Below are 20,371 nucleotides of genomic sequence, written 5' to 3'. Positions count from 1 at the left end.
ATTTCCTCTTTCTACTAAGGATCAATAAGAAATGTTAAAAACTCACTTATTTCAAGAAGTTGTTCTTGATTAGGTCATTTCCTCTGTGTCACCTTAGCGTGTAGGCATTCATGTGCTTGTATGTATGCCTTACTGCTTTGTCAGTGTTCTTAGATTATTTCTGTTGTGCATTATTTGTCTACCAGCTATATTGTAACCTCACCAGGGCAGGAACATTGCATTTTTCTTCTAATACTTCCAACATTCAATACACATACGAGGAGTGAAGTGGGATTGCCTAGAGATAAGGGAACATCCTGATTATGTATGCTAGATGTAGGGCAGGATCACCTCCTCTGCCCGCATCTCTGAAATCCTCAGCAATAAGATTGATCTGTTGATCCATCTAGTTACCATCTTGTCATCTAGGCTATCACTTTGTCATCTCTGAAGTGATTGAAGGGTGAGGATGGAATAACTACAGAGTGTCCTTACAACCGTGGGAATGTATTAAGATGTGAACAACTTATTTTGAGGTAGAGAAAATGCAACCAATTTTTCAATAATCACATTTGATTTTATGTGGCATTTAAACTTAATTTTTATGTTAACACTGAAGTTTCATTTAGAGATTTAAAAGATACATTATAGTTTTTAAAATGAACAATTAATACAGTATTTGATTTGTGTTTAATTTCATCCATTAAAGGAATACACCGCCTTAAACAGAGTTTGCCAAAAAGAAAACCAGGATTCATGGCTAAATCATATGATCCAATAGCTCCCATAGCTGAAGAGATCAGTGAAGAAGCATGTCTCTTATGTTTTGATGAATTTCAGGTAAGGTAGAGATTTTCATAGATGTGGAATGGTATTCTGAATGACATGTGAAGATTTAAATTCTGTTCCTGATTTTATCATTGTTTTGTAAATTGATGTGACACACTACCTCTTATGAGTTTATTTTACTCTCTAGTCCAGGGGTTAGCAAACTATGGCTCACACAGAGCAAATCTGGCCCATCTGCTTTTGTATGGCCGGTAAGAAAAGAATGATTTTTATATTTTTAAAGGGTCTTTTAAAAAAGAAGAAGAAAATGCAACAGAGACCACATGTGGCTTTCAAAGCCTAAAGTATTTACTACTCAGCCTTTTATAGGAAAAGTTTGCCCACCCCTATATTAGGGTCATGGATTTACATTTCACCTGTACCACGATGGAGATAATGTCATGATTACAAAATAATGTCTTTAAAGATGTTTGTGGGTTTTTTAAAAAGTGTTATATAAAAAACAAGTGATGAACACATCTCAAGCCTCACAACTTGTTTGTGATGACAGGGGAAGTTGGCCTTACTTGAACTTTCAAAGTTCTTGTAGTTTTAGGAGTCTTTGAAATTGTGCATTTAAATTGGTAATAAGTTATTTTCTGATCTTTATTTCTTATGAAAGCAAAGATAGCATGCAGGCAAATGCCATGTCTTATGCTTTTTCTGTATCTTCAGTGTTTAATAATAATGATGATAATAATAATAATAATGCTCTAGGTTAAGAATTACTTCCTCTTTATTTGCTTTCTTCAGTCATTCTGAAATGTAATAGTTTATTTTTCTATAATGCTTACTGTAACAGCAGTTGATTATTTGAATGAAAATAGAAAAATCCACAAATACTGAATATAAGCTTAAAAATAGGGCTTCATACCCAGAGCTTTTGAATAATATCTCTGGAGCTGAGTGCATAAACTCCTGTGTCTGACTGCCTAGAATAAAGGCCCAGAGAACTTCGAAGGGGTAGGAAGCTAACATTTGTTTTGTGCCTACTCTGAGGTGGACCCTGGGTGAGTCACACATCTTATTTAAGCCTCACAACAGATTTGTGATGAAGTGAGGGAACTGTCCTAGTTGAATTGTAAAGCTTCTTAAAGTTTTAAGATTCTCTGAAATTGTGCATTTAAATTGGTAACAAGTTATTTTTTGTTCTTCTGTGTTTTAAAAACCTACATTTGGTGGGAAGATAAGATGACCAGGTTGCCTTTATCCCAAATGAGGCACAATAGGTCTCCATTAGCAACTTGATACACTTATCTAACAATGGTCTTGATTTATGATAGATGAGAAAGAAGAATTTTCACCAGGAAAGGTGTTACACTGGGCCATCTGGAAAGGAGGAATCTTTCCTTCTCCTTTCAGTCATATTAAGACAGCCTGGCATTGACCTTTTTTTTTTTTTAAGGATTTTATTTATTTATTTGTCAGAGAGAGAGAGAACACAAACAGGGGGCACGGCAGGCAGAGGGAGAAGCAGGCTTTCCACTGAGCAAGGAGCCCGATGCGGGGCTCGATCCCAGAACCCTGGGAACATGGCCTGAGCTGAAGGCAGATGCTTAACTGACTGAGCCACACAGGCATCTCATCACCTTTTGTATTGTAGAACTACAAAGGTCTTCAGAAGAAGGCTTATGGGGAAGAAATGTTCTACTCTGAAGAAGTATACTAAGTACACCAATGTGCTGCAGAAAGAGAAGGGCCTTGTTTAGTTCTAAAAATAGTACTGAGTTTGTTGTCGACAACAAAAGTCAGTGATAAATCAGTGAAGGCCATCTCTTGTTTTCTCATTATGATCTCTTAATCACATTATCACCAATAAAATTGAATTAGCACAGTTAAATTTTTGCTTAGGGCATTGAAGTTAAATTTTTTAAAAAAATATATTAATACCTAACCTTTGTAAAATGATTCATGGTTTACAAAGTGTTTTTATATCTATAACACAGTTATTCATTTAATTCTGTAAAATAGTTATTATAGTCATGTAGATGAGGAATATAGAGGCATCAGAATTTCCTTGGTATCATATAAAAATCATGACCTTTAACTTAAAAAATGTGAATTTTAAAACATTCAGAGAAAAGATTGGTCTGTTGCTGTGACACAAAGACCATTGGCAAGACTGTTTAAGAAGGTTAGGAAGCAATGACAATTTGGTGGTGCAAAGAGATCCTCAGAGGATTAATAGCAAGCAGGGCCAAATTACCCATTAGGTGTAGTAGGCACAGTACTTAGGGTCCGTTATACTTTCAGGGGCCCATGAAAATATTTTAATTTCTTTTAAAATTTGCAGAAAAAAATGAACATATCATAATGAATTCAGCCTGTATCTATATATATTTTATACCAACCCAGTCATAGAATACTATTTATGTATGTATTTTGTATTTTCAAATGCATTTTCTTTTTTTTTTAAGATTTCATTTACTTATTTATTTGAGAGAGGGTGCTTCTGTGTACGTGAGCTGGGGGATGGGGGGCAGGGGACAGTCAGATGGAGAGGGAGAGGGAGAAGCAGACTCCCTATTGAGCACGATGCTCAGTGTGGGGCTTGATGAGGGGCTCAATCCGAGGACCCTGGGATCATGACCTGAACTGAAGTCAGACACTTAACTGACTGAGTCACCCAGGCATCCCTCAAATGCATTTTCTAATTGAGGAAGGGGCTCATGAAGGTAAAAGTGCCTAGGACCCATGAATGTCATAATACCACCCTAATAGTGAGGCCCTAACAGAAACCTCTCTGGTTGCACTGGGCATTCTTCCCTGAGTTCAGACTTCAGAATGTTGATTCATGGTTGGGAAGAAGGAAACAAGCAACTCTCAGGATGCTCGTGTTCCAAATGAGTGAGTCTTGCAAAAGAAAGGCAGGCAATAAAAATGATTTTTCAAATTACGTATTAAGTATAAAGGAGATCAAGGGGGAGATAGGCCCCTCACTTGTAAAATGTTGCTTGCTAACAAAGAGAGAGTGGATGTGACGGAGTGATCATCGCCTGCCCCGTCCAGAGTTGGTTTGATGTTCATTCATTCCTTTACTCATCCATCCCAGTTGCCTTAAATAAAGAGCCTTATCCCAAACTGCAGGACCCGATCTGACCCACAGTCAAATGGACTATGTCTGGACATCTGATCTATGAGTACCAAGCCCACAAGCTTGCCAGCAACATTGCACTTATATGGTGTGCCCTGGGGATTGGGCCAATCATGTCCTCTGTCTCATGTCTTTCAACTAAAAGGCACTGAGGGCAGTTCCCGCACAATAATGAAGCAGGAACAAAGAGACATAGGAAATAACTGAATCACATTAGGGGGAGGACTACAAGGCTGCTCCCTGGACAGCTGCTGTGCTCTCCAGAGCTACCTCAGCTCCAGTTCCCAGCAGGTGTTATCAGTGCTGTTTGCATCCTGGAGTCTCAAGTAAACTCCTTTTCTTTAGCTGAATCTCCTGTGCCTGTTGCTTGCAAACAGTCTTGGGGATGGATCTGTTCAGCTCATGTTTTGCTCCTATCTGCTGTATCAGGAGGGATTTCCTTATGGCCTATAAAAGATAGCATAAATAGGAGTACTGTGAGGAAATGTCACCTTCCTTCATATAGAATCCAGTACCTCCAATGCAAGGAGAATTACCTGATGAACTAAAGACCAAAGAGCAAAGAGATGAGGTATCTTCTAGGATGCTTTCTACTATAGGTAGCAGAAAACCCAACTTAAAAAAGCTTAAACTCTAAGTGGGTGTGTGTGGGGGGGAATACAATAAGATAGTGTCATTTCTTTTATTCAAGCTTTCCTGCTTTCTCTCTTGATCCTATCTCCTATACTTTCAAGCCTTGCTCCTTGCAAATATTTTCCAACCCTATTTTCCTCAAAAATTAGGGAGCCATATCTAATAGTGGGTGTTATACCAAATGCTTCTTTCCCACCAGAGCTCTGAAGAACATATGCTCAGAGATGATAAAACAAGACTGAATATCAAATTGATTGCTTTTATTTGATTGCAAATGCTACTGCAGTGTAGCATTCTATTATGTTAGAGTTGACAACATGAGAGAACCCTCTGCTTTTTTCTTTTTTTAATTATTATTATTATTAACATGTAATGTATTATTTGTTTCAGGGGTACAGGTCTGTGATTCATCAGTCTTACACAATTCACAGCGCTCACCATAGCACATACCCTCCTCAGTGTCCATCACCCAGCCACCCCATCCCTCCCACCCCCCTCCACTCCAACAACCCTCAGTTTGTTTCCTGAGGTTAAGAGTCTCTTATGGTTTGTCTCCCTCTCTGGTTTTGTCTTGTTTCATTTTTCCCTCCCTTCCTCTATGATTCTCTGTCTTGTTTCTCAAATTCCTCATATTAGTGAGATCATATGATAATTGTCTTTCTCTGATTGACTTATTTTGCTTAGCATAATACCTTGTAGTTCCATCCACGTCATTGCAAATGGCAAGATTTTCATCTTTTTGATGGCTGCATAATATTCCATCGTATATATATATATATATACCACATCTTTATCCATTCATCTGTCGATGGACATCTTGGCTCTTTCCATAGTTCGGCTATTGTGGACATTGCTGCTATAAACATTGGGGTGCACATGCCCCTTCGGATCACTACATTTGTATCTTTGGGATAAATACCCAGTAGTGCAATTGCTGGGTCATAGGGTAGCTCTATTTTCAACTTTTTGAGGAACCTCCATACTGTTTTCCATAGTGGCTGCACCAGCTTGCATTCCCACCAACAGTGTAGGAGGGAGAACCCTCTGCTTTTGAACAAAGTTGCCCTGCATGTCCTAGGATGAAAAGTGTTAGTAGTTTTGCTTTTATTTCCTCTGCAATTCCAGACTTGAGCCTGGAGTTTGCCACAGTATGCGAGAAAAGGCCAGTTATCTCTATATACCCACTGTTGAGAAGAACCAGAGAAAGCAAGAGTATAAGGGCAAGATATGGCTCCTAAGGGCAGAGGTGATCACTGAGCAGAACCTGGATCTCCTAGTTTCAGTATCTGGACTGTTTTCTGCTGATTTTAGAAAAGCTCCTCTAGCACACCAAAACTGGATTATTACTAGTCCAGATCTCTCCTTGTCCCCTTTTTCTAAAATTTGGGGGTAAAAGGATACCCTCAAAATATTGCTACAGCAGCGCTCTGATTCCCAACATCCACACAACTTAGAACAAACAAGCAGAGGCTTTGCACTGAACTTTCTGCCTGGGGCAGTCTCCCCCAGATACCCCAAAGAGTCTCTCATTTCTTCAGATCTTTGCTCAGTTATCTCCTTAACAAGGCCTATTCTTACAAAACTTGTGGTTTGCCATTAACCAACGTTCCTTACTGTCTTTTTTAAAAACATTCTTTTTAAAAATAACATATATCACCTTCTGGCATATATATATTATTTATTATATTTACTGCTTATTATATATATATTCCTCCATAAGAATGTAATCTTGAAGGTGGGAATATTTGTTTTGGTAATTGATGTATCTCAAATGTCTAGAATTGTGTTTGAGGATGAGTGAATGCCTAATAGTGAGTGAAAGAATGAATGAATAAATCCTAGTACCAAATGAGAAATATTGAGGTAGTCTCCCAACTAAGTCCCACTTCCCTTATTTATAATAACAACCCACAATTTTTCCTGTCAACATTCTGAATTATCTTAACATTTTTTGCCTAATAAATGAAAAATGGTATCTTATTGTTTTAATATATATTCCTTAAGTAATAATATAGGTGAATTTTTTCTACATTTGTTTATTAACTAGTTAAAATTCATCTTTTATGAACTGTTTGAGACAAAGCCATTTATTAGAATGGTTACATTCCATCTATTATGTATATTCTGTTTATTGAGTACTATGTGCCTTTGTTCTTAACTACTGTACTATGGTATATACCATTCCATCTACAGCTAAAATTCGTTACAGCTACATATAAATAACATGCAATTATACTAGCATATATACCATACACAGACAATAGTCCTAGCTAACATTTCTTGAGGAGTTAATATAAGGATCATAACAATTTTGCAAGGTAGGTATTATTACTACCTTCATTATACTGATGAGGAAATTAAGGGTCAGAGAAGTTAACTAACTCATCAAGGTTACACAGCTGGTAACTCAGTTTGAATTCATCATTAGTGCTCTAATTCACTAGTAGTAACAGCTATGTTATATGTTCTCTTTGGTATATGATGTCTTACATTATGTATTTAAATATACAGATCTGGAGCTGGATAGGCTTTTAGTAAATGTTTTAATGATAGAACCTAAAAATTATCCTTAAGCCTATTAATCCTAGTACGATACATTGCCGATTTACTACAAAAGAATTTTTTAGGCACTTTATTCTTAACAATCGTATGTCTACAATCACCACTTCACTTTTAAAATTGAATCCTATTAGTAGTCTTGATTTTTAACTAGTTATTATTGGCCTTTACTCGGTGTTAATTAATATAATATTTATCTTACTAGGGAGCTGAATGAGAAGCATTGCTGCTTAAAACAAGACTATATGTACTCTTGAATTTGGGGAATTTTTAAATTATGTTTTGGCAGTATTCGGATTACATTTGCAGAATGTATTCCTCATTAGCTTGGTCATCTTTAGTAAAGTATATAGCATTTCAGTTTTGCCTTTGGTGTCAAATATACTATTATTTTGTTTGAGAAATTTGTCTAGGTAGGTTTTTATATGTTTTAGTTGCTGAAATAAAAGAGCAGATTTTCCTCAAAGTTTTCTTTAGGGTCTTCATTATGTTGACTTCGAATATTTAACATTTTTTTGTTAAACCATTTATGATTCTGAAGGTATAACACTGAAGGAAACTGATTTTTTAAAAAAGTTATTTTTTCCTGTCTTTTTTAGGGACACTGGATAGATGTTTTACTAATATGGTCTAAAAAAAAAAAAGAATTCTGATGAGCAGAATATCATGCAAAATTCTCCTCTATAAGCTATCAATATCATTTAAAAAATAGTTTTGACCGTTTTTGTAAAACAGGAAAGCTATTAAAAACTGCTAATAAAAAATAGGTGCTTATTTTTGTGCTAATACTAATTACTGATAATGCATGCTTATGTTTGTCACTCATTACATGGCACTGTACCAATCAGTGGGTGACTGAGACTCAAGCACTTACATATGTAAATTAACCATTAGATTTTTTTTTTTCTTTTTTACTTAAGTGAGTCATAATGGAAAGCAACTCTAGGTCATAAAAAACCTTTTCTCTCTAATGCTAATGAAATGTCTCCCCCTCTCTGTATTAGCAGACTACCCTTATTGGTAATCTGTAGCCTTCTCTTTTGTTCTTGGTGGTAATGAAATGCTGGGTGCTAAAAAAGCCTGCTCTCCAAGAATGTGTGGCCAATTGTCTTCTGTTCACTTATACTGTAAAATTACTGTTCCCCAGCAAAGCTGAACAAGTGTGGGGACAAGATCAAAAGAGTATACATTGGCACCCAGCTACCCCAAGTGACTCCTGCCTTATTAATTAGCCATAGCTTCTCCAAGTTAATTTACTCTGATAGAGCAAAAACATTTTGTAATACAAAAACAACAAAGTATGATTCAACCACAAGTCTTTATTGTTTGTTTTTCTTCAACTTGCAGCTTAAACCTTTGCACTGTTACAAGCTAAATGTCTCTTCACTTTTCTAAACCGTAGGGCACGAAAAGCTACTTTAATTTTTTTTCAAAAACATTGGTCAGATAGTCAAATGACCATTTTTATTTTCTAAAATTGAGCAACTTTTAATTGATATCATTCTCTTTCAAAGTCAGTGTATTGGGAATCCAATTTAAAAGTGCACTTGCTTCTAAAATTTGCAAGCTTGTTTGCTCTCTCATCAGAAATGCCACTGGTGTCTAAGCATTTTGAAAAGGGCCTTCTCTGTGAGTATTTTTGCGGAAGCAAAATTTGACAGTGATCCTAAGCTCCAAATTAACTATCACTTTCCTAAATAATTAAATAGTTCGACTTTCCTTTTCATTTTAATCACCACTCTGTAAGTTTCTGAAGTCTTTTTAATTTAAGGAATCTTCAGTAGTTTTCTAGTTAATGTTTTAAAGTTATAGCCTGAGGCAGCAAAAAAAAAAAAAAAAGCTCTGCACATCCCTGTTTCCTGGTTTAGTTTGGTTTTTGTTCAGTTGGGAAGGAAATAATGAAACTTTTGCGTAAAAGAGAAAAGTGACATCAACCTGTGTAAGTCAGGTAGGACCATTTATTGGGTAACTTTCAGTATTTTGATCTAATTTGAAAGAATTCCCCCAGATTCTGTGCTCTAACAGAATTTAAAAATAACAATGTGATATTTATTGTATGTTTTGTGAATATAAAACCAATTTTATTAAGATGATGTGAAATGCTATTAAATATCAAAATATTTTTGCATAAGAAGTATCTAAAACCCATATTATTATATTTATAAGGGAAGGTGCAATGATTAATATCTGTCTTCACCATACATTTGTTTTTGAACTCAACTTCCTTCCCTCCTTAATTTCTCTATTTCCTTGTGATTTTAAAAAGCTTTTTAAAAAAGTTATTAAGTTTGTTAATTGTGGATTTTTAAAAAATTTTAGAAAAGATAGTTATATGTGTCTGTAACTTAGATGGAATAGTTTTATCTATATTATGCATTTCTGCTTTTGTCAGAAGTAGTTTTTTAAAGCACTGCATGAACAATTCTTGTAAGGTTTTTCTTTTCTTTCTTTTTTTTTTTTTAATAGAAGGAATATTTGTGTTTGCGAAGGTTAGCAGAGGCTGGCTGTGCTGGAAGTGACTGCAGTGCCTTTTGATTATTCATGGACAGTAATAGAAGGCACTTAAAAAGAACAATGAAATTGCTTATTTTTGTGATGGGCCATCTGTTGAATTGTTTTGTGCAACAATTGCACAATAGTATCTATGTCATATCATTCTATTTTCAACAGCAGCTGATTATGTCTCACTGGCTATTTGTCCTTATTTCTAAAGTCCCATGACCATTTAAAGTCACCTTTTCAGGGACCTTTGCCAGAAAGGTATTAGAAATCTCAATCAGCTTGTTTATTCTTCTTCTGTTTTTTTCTCGCTTTCTCTCTCCTCTTTTTGCCAGGGTAGGGTGGGGTGGGGTGGACGGAGTCTGTGATGGGCATAGGAGGAGGGATTTCGTTATGTTATTTCTAATTGATTAGACCTCCTAAATGTTTAATACAATTATCTGTACTTTCCACCTGTAGTTTATAAAAGAAGTTAACATAGAACCATTTGATAATTTGCGTAGAAATGATAGGCTTGCAAAAAAGAGTCAAGTTTAAAAGACTACCATACAGTCTTTCATGCTTTTAATTATCTACTCTTTTCTTCATGAGATAATTAGAATTTTTCTCTTGGAATTCACTTCCATCCTTAAAAAAAAAAAAAAAAGATGAGCCATTAGCAAATTTGTTAGAGCAGAAGTGAAATTAAAATAAAACAAATGTGTTGTTGTCCATAGGTCACTGACATTGCTGATGCCATGATTCTGAAACAGCTTTTTGAAAATCTGTTCAAAAATGGGGTCGTCGTTGTGGCAACATCCAACAGGCCACCGGAAGGTAAAAACAAACATTGTGCTAGTCTCATCCAATTAGGTGGAAACTAACAAGCTTTGAAAAATCTATAATTTTTATATTCATCTTATTGTGTTAATAAAATCTGATGACTTTGCTTATCATTAGTTTTATAAAGGACTTAATCTAGAAAATCAGTTGGTATTTGTATTTGAAAAATGTTTATAGTCTTAGCAAGGTAAATTCATGTGATCTCCTGTTTTGACGAACTTGCTGTTTTTCTCTTGAGTATTTGATATATGTTCATACCAAAAAATGATGCTGGCAGGCCAGGTCTGAGGACCCGGAGGGGGTCCTATAGAACCAGCCAAGAGGGTCCACGGCTTCTGCGCAGGATGGAAATCAAATGCAAGCCAGCAGGAAGTGAGAGCAGAGTTTATTGAAGATATAGAGAGAGCAGATACGGAGAAGTGACTGGGAGACTTGGAAAGGAAAGGAGCATGAGTTTCGTCTTTGTTCAGGGTCTTGGGTTTTTTATTAAGGATCATGGTATGGTGTATGTGTCCTCTCAGGCATCCAGGAACTGGTTAGAATGAAGATGAGACCCAGGTGTTATTCCTTGGAGCCAGGGCATCTTGGTGTTGAGATGTCTAGCATTGGTGGTCTGGAATATGCATACGACAGCTTTGTTCAGTCATTATCACCTGGTCCTTCCTTAGATGTTATTTATTCTGAAGAAATCATAAACTCCTTGTCCCTTAGAAGGAGGGCATACACTATTTGCATTCTGAGGCATGTGTAAAGTGGGGTGGGGGTACAGGTCCTAGCAAGAATAGAAGCAGGAAAAGGAGCAAAAAGCAGATTTTTATGGAATTCTTCAGTTTCTGTGTCTCAGAAATACAAGCCTTTCTAATTGCTTTTTATGGGCCATAAAAGAAACTCAATGAAATGAAAGAAAACTCCTAATTGAATCTTAGAAAAAGACTTAAATCTTGCTTACATATAAGTGTTTCTAATACTTAATTTATCTCTAAGGAAGCACTTGTGGGAGACATAAATTACTTAATACTTTTGTTTTTAAGGATTTATTTGTTTTAGAGAGAGAGAGTACGAGTGGGGGGGGGCAGAGGGAGAGAATCTTAAGCAGACTCCCCACTGAGCATGGAGCCCAATGCAGGGCTCAATCCCATGGCCCATGAGATCATGACCTGAGCCGAAACTGAGTCTGATGCTTAACCGACTGAGCCACCTGGGCACCCCAATTACTTAATACTTTTGAATCCAGTTATTCTTTTGAATCCAGTGTAATTACACCTAATCTGATACACTACTAGAGAATTACGCATGATTCTGTCAGATGTGCTTATTAAAATTTATATAATGTTATGGATAGCATTCTTATGATTTACCAGGGTGGCAACCCTCTGAGATAACGCAGTGAGTTTTTTCATATTATATCATTTATCAAGACTCTCCTTTAGCTGACTGTTGACTAAACAGTGTCATCAGTATTATCTTTAGACATTCAGTGACAAGCTATGTTCATAAATAACATGGTGCTAGAATAAGCTTGGAACACTGCCCCCTCCCTCACCATCAGTAAAGACTGCTGTAAAGAAAATTGCAGTTGGCTGCTCAGTTGGCTGTGGTCAACTGAGGAAGGACCACCACAAGGAAAGGGTAAGGTACATTCTGGAGCTCATAGCTTTGTAGAGTGAGCAAAGTTATAGGCCCACCAAGATAGCATGTAGAAATTCAAAGTGGAGCCACTTTTCCAGAGAAGACTGAAAATTTAAGACGTGGAATTGAAAAAATTGGGCATTAACCACAAACTTAAATCCTTTTTTAAAATATGAACCATAGAGGGGATACTGTCATACATTTAGTTTTTGGCCATGGCAGACAAATGATCATCATAAATGGCTTAATATTTTATTATAGAGAAGATGGCATGAATATATGCCAGGAAAAGATAAAAGTACAGGACAAAGAATATATAGGTCAGTGGTTGCCAGAGACTACAGTGGGAAGGCGTTTGACAGCAAAGGAGCAACATGAGAGAATTTTTGGGGATGATGGAACTGTTTTGTATCCCGATTGTGGTTATGGTTACATGTATTCAAACTGATAGAACTGTACACCAGAAAAGTTAATTAAAACTAAGAACAAATCACATGGATAATCAATGCAGAAAAGAGATTAGAACCTAGGTTTTGTGACTCTTAACACGTCCTCTATCACTGCTTGTTGTTGGTCATCACTGATCTTTGTCTACCCTGTCCTAGAAAAAGCGGCATGTCCTGTTTTCCAATCATCAAAATTGCATTCAACTTTTTCCTTAGGTCACAGCTTTTAATCTAGAGCCCCAACATTGGTTGTTACTGTTTTTACTATTTACTGTTTTAAATAGCATATTAGTAGATGAATTAGTATTCTCTTGTAACGCTCTGAGAATTAGTATTCTCAGAGCGTTACAAGAGGTGGGGGAAGAATCTTCTTGTCAGAGGGTTCTCCCAATAGCTGGAGAGAGGATGAGCCATGTGAGGAATTGAAAGGTAGCCAGTGTGGCTGGAGTACAATGAAGGAGGGGCATCCTTCTGCCCCTCTGCATCCTACAGTGAGGTACTGGATGCAGTGAGGTACAACATGAATCTGGAGAAGTGAGAGCTAGACCTTCTAAAGCAATAAAAAGGATTTTGGATTTTAGTCTAAGAGAAATGGGAAGATACTGAAGTACTTTAAGTAGGGACTGACAAGATCAGAGTTGGAATATCACTGGGTGTAGTGTGGAGAACCGTTATGGGGGGTGCAGTAATATGGTGGATTCAGTGAAGATATATTAGGAGACTCTTGTAGTACACTGGGTAAGAAATGGTGTTAGTTTGGTATAAGGCAGTAATTATCACCTAGGAGACTATTTGGCAATGTTTGAGGCATTTTTGTTTGTCACAACTAGGCAGGGTGGAGATGGGTACTGCTACTGGCCTCTAGTCATTCTGTAGAAGCCAGGAATTCTGCCCAAACATCCTATAAAATGTGCGGCTACCTCACACAGCAAGGAATTATTTATCCAAAAATGTCTGTAGTCCTGAGGTTGAAAAACTCATAGGTATCACCTATGGATATGGAGAGGATAGATCTGAAAGATATTCAAGAAGTAAAATGGATAGCACAGGGCTGTAGGTTGAATATTGAGGAAAAGAGAAAGGCAAATGTAGAAATTGTTTTAAAATTTCAGGCCTGTACAACTAGGTGGTGATTCCTGTCATTCAATAAAGACAGTATAATCTGGAGGTTAAAGGTCCAAAAGATGGTGCTCAGTGGAGAAAAATATTTTTTCCCTTCATTAATTTTTTTAGCCTCTCTGTTTAATTTTCTTCCACTTCATTCATTTCATTCTCTCCATTTCTAGTTGTAAAGCTTCAACTTCATGAACAAGAATGGGAATTATTGTTGTGGATGGAAGCTATCATACCCTAATCTTTTAACAGCTTATAACTTAATTGTCAATTAATAGATTATTAATTTTAGTAGAAAATGATCAGAAACATTTAATAAGCAATTAATAATTTTAATGGGAAATAGTTGATAAACAAGTGAAAGCAACACCAGAGTATAGGAACCTAAGAGAGAAAAATCCTGTAGAAGAGAAGAAAGGGATGCAATACTTGGAGGGGGGGGTGAGGGGAATAAGGTACCAATGAGTGACTGCCTGTATGTTACTTTTCTCTAGTCCTGCATTTGAATTCCTGTCTTGGGTCCAAGGCTCACCCTCTGTACCCTATGTAGTTGTTAAAACCCCAAACCAGGGCATGTGTTGTGATGAGCACTGGGTGTTATATGCAACTAATGAATCTTTGAAAACTAATGATGTACTATATGTTGGCTAACTGAACATAGTAATAATAAAAAAACCCCCAAGCTACTCCAAAAAAAAAAAAAAAAAGAAAAAGAAATGGAAGGAAAACTTCCAAATCCATTCTGAGGCCAGCATTACCCAGATACCAAAACCAGGTAAAGACTCCACTAAAGGGGCGCCTGGGTGGCTCAGTCATTAAGCGTCTGCTCGGCTTAGGTCATGATCTCAGAGTCCTGGGATCAAGCCTCACATCGGGCTCCCTGCTCTGCGGGAAGCCTGCTTCTCCCTCTCCCACTCCTCCTGCTTGTGTTCCCTCTCTCGCTGTCTCTCTCTGTCAAATAAATAAATAAAATCTTAAAAAAAAAAAAAGACTCCACTAAAAAAAGAAGTACAGGCCAATATCTCTTGATGAGCATGGGTACAAAATTTTTCAATAAAATACTAGCAAATCTACTCAACAGTACCTTTAAAGAATCATTTACCCTCAAGTGGGACTTATTCCTGGGCTGCAAGGGTGGTTCAATATTTGTATTTCTCAACACCAGTTTATATTTATCTCACAAACATTGTCAGTAGAGTATTTGGTTATGTTTTGCTTTTCACGTTCACTGCGAGGAAGCTTAGATTCAAACTTGTAGATGACCCAGAGCAAATATTTAGGTCATTATAGTATGCGATTTGGGCTTTGTTCCCAGCTTCATTTAGTATCCTCTCATTTTTTTCTTCTTTCATCCTACTTTTAATCTATGTTCCTTTTTTGCATTTTATATAATCTTGTAAGACTCCTTAAGTCTTTTTTGGAACATTGGGATACAAACAAATATAAAGTACATAAACAAATGTATTTAAATGAAGCTTATATCTTTTTATGCAAATCCAAAAAAAAAAAAGACCCCAAAAAACAAACCCAAACCAGTATCAGCTGATGATTACTACTTTAGCTTTTAGCCTCCTATTTGCTGGTCTGTAGGGATTTTCCTAGTTTCTTGCAAGCTCAATATATGTTTAGTGTATTTTAAACAACAGTTGTAGTGTAATATTTGTAGTGCTACTGTTTTATATTATGTAGGATAATCTGGTTAAGGCTTTTTTTTTTTTTTCTTTTTAGTGAAACAGAGCAGATCTTGGATCAGATCCATAGGAATAGGAAATTGCTAACAAATTTCCAGATAAATTAGATCTAGATATAGTTTGTATTTAATTTCTTAATTTGTAAAGCCTCAATTAGGTGATTTATTTGTGATTTTTGTCATTTAGGGAAATAGTTTATGTGGCCCATATACAAATAAACATAGTTTTACTTTTCAAAGATTATGCTGTCAGGTCATTAGAAAAGCCTAAAACAAAAATCTACAATTAAAATTTCATATATGTGCTACTCAGTTTTTAGGTTCTGGAATAAAATTTCGTTAATTACATGATATTCTATTTTTTTTAAAGATTTTATTTATTTGACAGAGACACAGCAAGAGAGGGAACACAAGCAGGGGGAGTGGGAGAGGGAGAAGCAGGCCTTCTGCGGAGCAGGGTGCCCGATATGGAGCTGGATCCCAGGACCCTGGGATCATGACCTGAGCTGAAGTTAGTTGCTTAACGACTGAGCCACCCAGGTGCCCCTATGTGATATTCTAATAGAGAAAAAAAATATTTAAGAGCATGGAGACCCTAGCGACAAATTGATAATAGGCAAGTAAATTAAATTAATTAATATGTGAAATTAATAAATAAGTTTAAGAACTTATTCAATCAAAAAATAAGAATACATTTTTATGGGGAAATAGAATATGTAAATTCATTTCAACTGTAGTAAAACACAGAGTGGTAAAAAGAAAAAAGTCCCCTACTGACTTAAGTTAGAACTGTGAGAATAGTGCATTCTGGTCTTTCTAGTTTTAAATTTACTGTTTATTACGATGAAAATGCTGCAGGCAGCATTAGAATGCCCAAGAACAATCCTGTATTACTTAGATTATCAGGCAACAACACTATGTGATCCTTCCTCAAGCAACACATCCACAGTAAATAAAAAGCTGGATATCACTAGAAAGTTGGCTAACAATTATGCACACTCATACAACAAATGTAATTTATCATATTAATATTTCTAGGGAGAAAAAAATCCAGTTGTGTTCACCATAAAAGCTACAAACATTTTGGCAAAATTCAGCATCATTCTTGATAGAATCACTCCCTAAAATATGAACAGATGGGTAGTTTCTTAATATGATATCAAATATGTGTATATCAGTTCAAAAGTCAGAATTCTGCTTAGTGGGGACACTGGTATTTCTATTATAAGTGTGAACAAAGGAAGGATGCCAACTATCACTTTTTAACATTGAACAACAGTAGAGACAGACATTATAAGAACAACTAGGAGGTTGGGGAGGGGAACCAATATCTTCATTATAGGGATTCTCCAAGATTAGTCATACCACTCCTTTTTCAAGGTTATATAAAAAGAAAATACCATAATATGGGAACAATAAGTAGAAAAGAGAAGTAAGTATTAGAAAATTTGTTTTATATTCTTTAAAAATCAAGAGAACATAAACTGTATGATACAGAAGATCTAAGCAGAGAAAAGACAGATTGAGTTGAAAACCTTTTTACTAAGAAATTGGCTGAAGTAAAAGAAAGCTAAATGAAATAAAGATTAAGTTAATTAAATTAAATTAATAAAAGCATTGGAAACACTAAAATATAGAATTGAAACTACAGAAAATGAAATCAGTGATGTAAGAAAACAACTTAAGAGGTATGTAGAAATAGAATAAAGAAAATAAAATGATGAAGAAAAATAAGTGTCTTGGAGGAAAGAGGTCTTAATGTGAACTTATTAAAAAGAAATACTTGAAATAAGAAAATTGATGATACCAATGAATTGAGTGTAAATGAGTATTTGTAGTTACTGCTTGCTTAGATATTTGTAAATTGTGTTCCCCTTGGAGAGAGTGTTTGCCAATCCTGAGTGACAGTATCATCATTTGTTGTACTTATAACTAGGGAAATACACAGTCAAGTATTTTATTTTATTTTATTTTATTTACTATTATTATTATTTTTTAGGTTTTATTTATTTGACAGAGAGAGAGAGAGAGAGTGAGCAGCAGAGGGAGAAGCAGACTCCCCGCTGAGCAGGGAGCCCCATGTGGGGCTTGAGTCCAAGACCCTGGGATCATGATCTGAGCCGAAGGCAGATGCTTAACTGACTGAGCCACCCAGGTGCCCCACAGTCAAGTTTTTTAGAATTTAAGGTATACCTTCTACTTTTCAAGTAACTAGAAAAAAGATAAAAGAAAAAAGTATTTCTTAGAGCAAAAACTAGAAAGCAGGAGAAGCAGCAAAAAGTATGGGTAAAGAACATAAAACAAGATCAGGCATGTTGACCTGAAATATAAATGGGTTACATTTCTCTATTAAAAACTAAAACTTCTGATACAGCTGAGTAAGCGTCTAGCCAAATGGCCTTCTTACAGACAATAATGATAAATTTGGAAAAAATATATAACACAACTATCTGAAGGTCTTGAAGAGTAAAAAATGTCAGGCAGATTCTAGAAGGGAGGTAAGACTTGGAAGAAAGTCCAAAATTGGAGATATCTTTTCTTTTTTAAAAAAATAGCTATCACCTTTAGGGCAGATAAAGTCAGTGCTACACCGAGTGACTGAAATTCTGATACAAAACTCACGGTCTTTCTGGCCTGAAGAACCAGATGGTGGAGTTTGGGGCAAGCATTTCTACAGGAAAATGAGAAATGAACCCCAGAGTGAACTAGATGGATGTAGCCCCAAGTTCTATGTATAAATCTTGCCCAAACCTCTGACTGACCTCTGAACCATACATTTGTGGGGTAGATCACAAACTTCCTAACTAAAGGTAGGGTACTGATCTAACTACAGTTTGTAGTTAGAATCATCCAAGGTAATTTCTTGCTAAAACAAAGATATTGACACTCTCCAGAAAATGAAACGAATCCACAAGGTCCAGGAAACAATCTCAAAATGAAGAATGAGGAAAAATTGACCCATCCTCAAGAGAAAAAAACAGTCAACAGAAATCAACCCTGATATGACCCAGATATTGGCATTAGACTTTAAAGCAACAATTAAAACAATAATTGTTAGAGAAATGAGGTAAAGAAAATATGTTCATAATGAATGAAGAGTTAGGAAATCTCAGCAGAGCAAGAGAAATCATAAAAAAGTACCAAGTTGAAATTTTAGAATGAAAAAAGACAGTATCCTAAGTAAAAATTCACTTGATGAGCTTACTAGCAGAATGGAGATAACCAAGCAAAGAGCCAGAGAACTTGAAATTACTCAGTGTGAAGAATGGAGAGTAAATGAGAGAAGAAAAGAAAGAAAGCCTTAAGTTTGTAGAACCATAACAAGCTTTCTAACATATTTCTAATTGGAATCCTAGAAGGTAAGAAGAGAGAATGAGGCAGAAAAACTTTTGAAGAAATAATGACTGAAAATTTCCTAATCTGGGACAGACATAAATTTACAGGTTCAAGAAGCTTGGTGAAAGTCAAGCAGAGCAAATACAATAAAACACTGCTAGGCATATTATAGTCAAACTGCTAAAAATCTAATGTGAAAGGAAAATCTAGAAAGCATCTAGAGAAAAACAGCATGTAAAATACAGGGGAACAATGATTAGCTTCTGATGACTTCCATTAGGAACTATGGAGGCCAGCAACCATGGAACTACATCTTTATACTGGGGGAAAAACCCGTCAACCTAGATATGAAACAAAAATTTTCTTCAAGAATAAAGACAAAATATTGGGACATAACCAAAATAAAAAATTTCTGCATAGCAAAGGAAACCATCAACAAAATGAGAAAGTCTCCTGAATAGGAAAAGATATTTACAATGTTATGTCCAATAAGGGGTTAATATCCAAAATCTATAAAGAACATATACAACTCAACACCAAAAACCCCCAGATAATCCAATTTAAAAATGAGCCGAGGACCTGATAGACATTTTTCCAGGGAAGACCTACAGATCACCAATAGAGACATGAAAATGTGCTCAACATCACTAATCATCAGGGAAATGCAAATCAAAACCACAATGAGATATCATCTTACACTTGTCAGAGTGGCTAGTATCAAGAAGACAAGAAATAGCAAGTATTGGTAAGGATGTGCACCCTTGTGCATTGTTGGTGGGAATGAAAAATTCGTGCAGCCACCGTGGAAAATAGTATGAAGGTTTCTCAAAAAATGAAAAATAAAAATGGCATATGATCCAGTAATTTAATTCCTGGGTATTTACTCAAAGGAAATGAAAAAACTAATTTGAGAAGATAAATGCACCCTTATGTTCATTGCAGCATTATTTACAATAGCCAAAATATGGAGGCAACCTGAGTGTCCATTGACAGATGAATGGATAAAGAAGATTTGGTGTATATGTATGTGCACACACACACACACACACACACACACTCATCCATACACATACATACAATGGATTATTACTCAGCCATAAAAAAGAATGAGATCTTGCTATTTGTGACAACGTGGATGGACCTAGAGGGTATTATGCTAAGTGAAATAAGTCAGACAGAGAAAGACAAATATTCTATGATTCCACTTATATGTGGAATCTAAAAAAGAAAACAGACCAAAAAAAACTAACAGACCCATAAATACAGAGAACAAACTGGTGGTTGTCGGAGGGGAGGATGGGCAAAATGGTTGAAAGGGATTGAGAGGTACAGAATGGATTAAAAATTTCAGAAGATATAATTTAAATGTAAAGATAGATTGAAAGTAAGTGGTTGCAAAAAGATATACCATACAAATAGTAACAATATGAAGGCTGGCATGAGTTTATTAATGTCAGATTGAATTTACTATGGCAGGCCCTGCTGGTCCCTGTGGCCCCACTAGAGGATGCTTATGCTGGGCTCAGTTTCTCCTTCTTCAGTTCATGGCAGCAGGGGGCCTGTGCCCTTGACTCCTGGGCCATTGTGCTGGAGTTTGTCTGCTATGGATTTCAGTTGTAGGTAAATCATATTTGTAGAAAATAGTTTTGAGCCTAAGATCATTTCAATAAGAGGACATCTTTTGTCTAGTACCAAAATGAGCATGTAAATTCCTAATCTGGAATATAGCTGCACAAGAATGAT

At 36.0% G+C, this 20,371-nt stretch overlaps 1 protein-coding gene across 3 annotated transcripts in view; it reads left to right on the top strand.

The window, feature by feature from the left end:
* The window catches only part of AFG1L (AFG1 like ATPase), a 221,204-nt gene that overhangs the window by 84,711 nt on the left and 116,122 nt on the right, over positions 1 to 20,371 (top strand). For all 3 annotated transcript variants that reach the window (XM_028104251.2, XM_088023900.1, XM_088023899.1), the window contains 2 exons: positions 689 to 819; positions 10,309 to 10,408. In XM_028104251.2, coding sequence (XP_027960052.1) covers positions 689 to 819; positions 10,309 to 10,408 — 231 coding nt within the window. The remainder of the gene's footprint in view (positions 1 to 688; positions 820 to 10,308; positions 10,409 to 20,371) is intronic.

The sequence above is a fragment of the Eumetopias jubatus genome, unplaced genomic scaffold (genome assembly GCF_037043125.1).
Source record: "Eumetopias jubatus isolate StellerSeaLion01/CBP00866 unplaced genomic scaffold, mEumJub1_p1.0 scaffold_6, whole genome shotgun sequence".
In the NCBI taxonomy this organism is placed as follows: Eukaryota; Metazoa; Chordata; class Mammalia; order Carnivora; family Otariidae; genus Eumetopias; species Eumetopias jubatus.
This window is presented reverse-complemented; position numbering and strand designations above follow the sequence as displayed.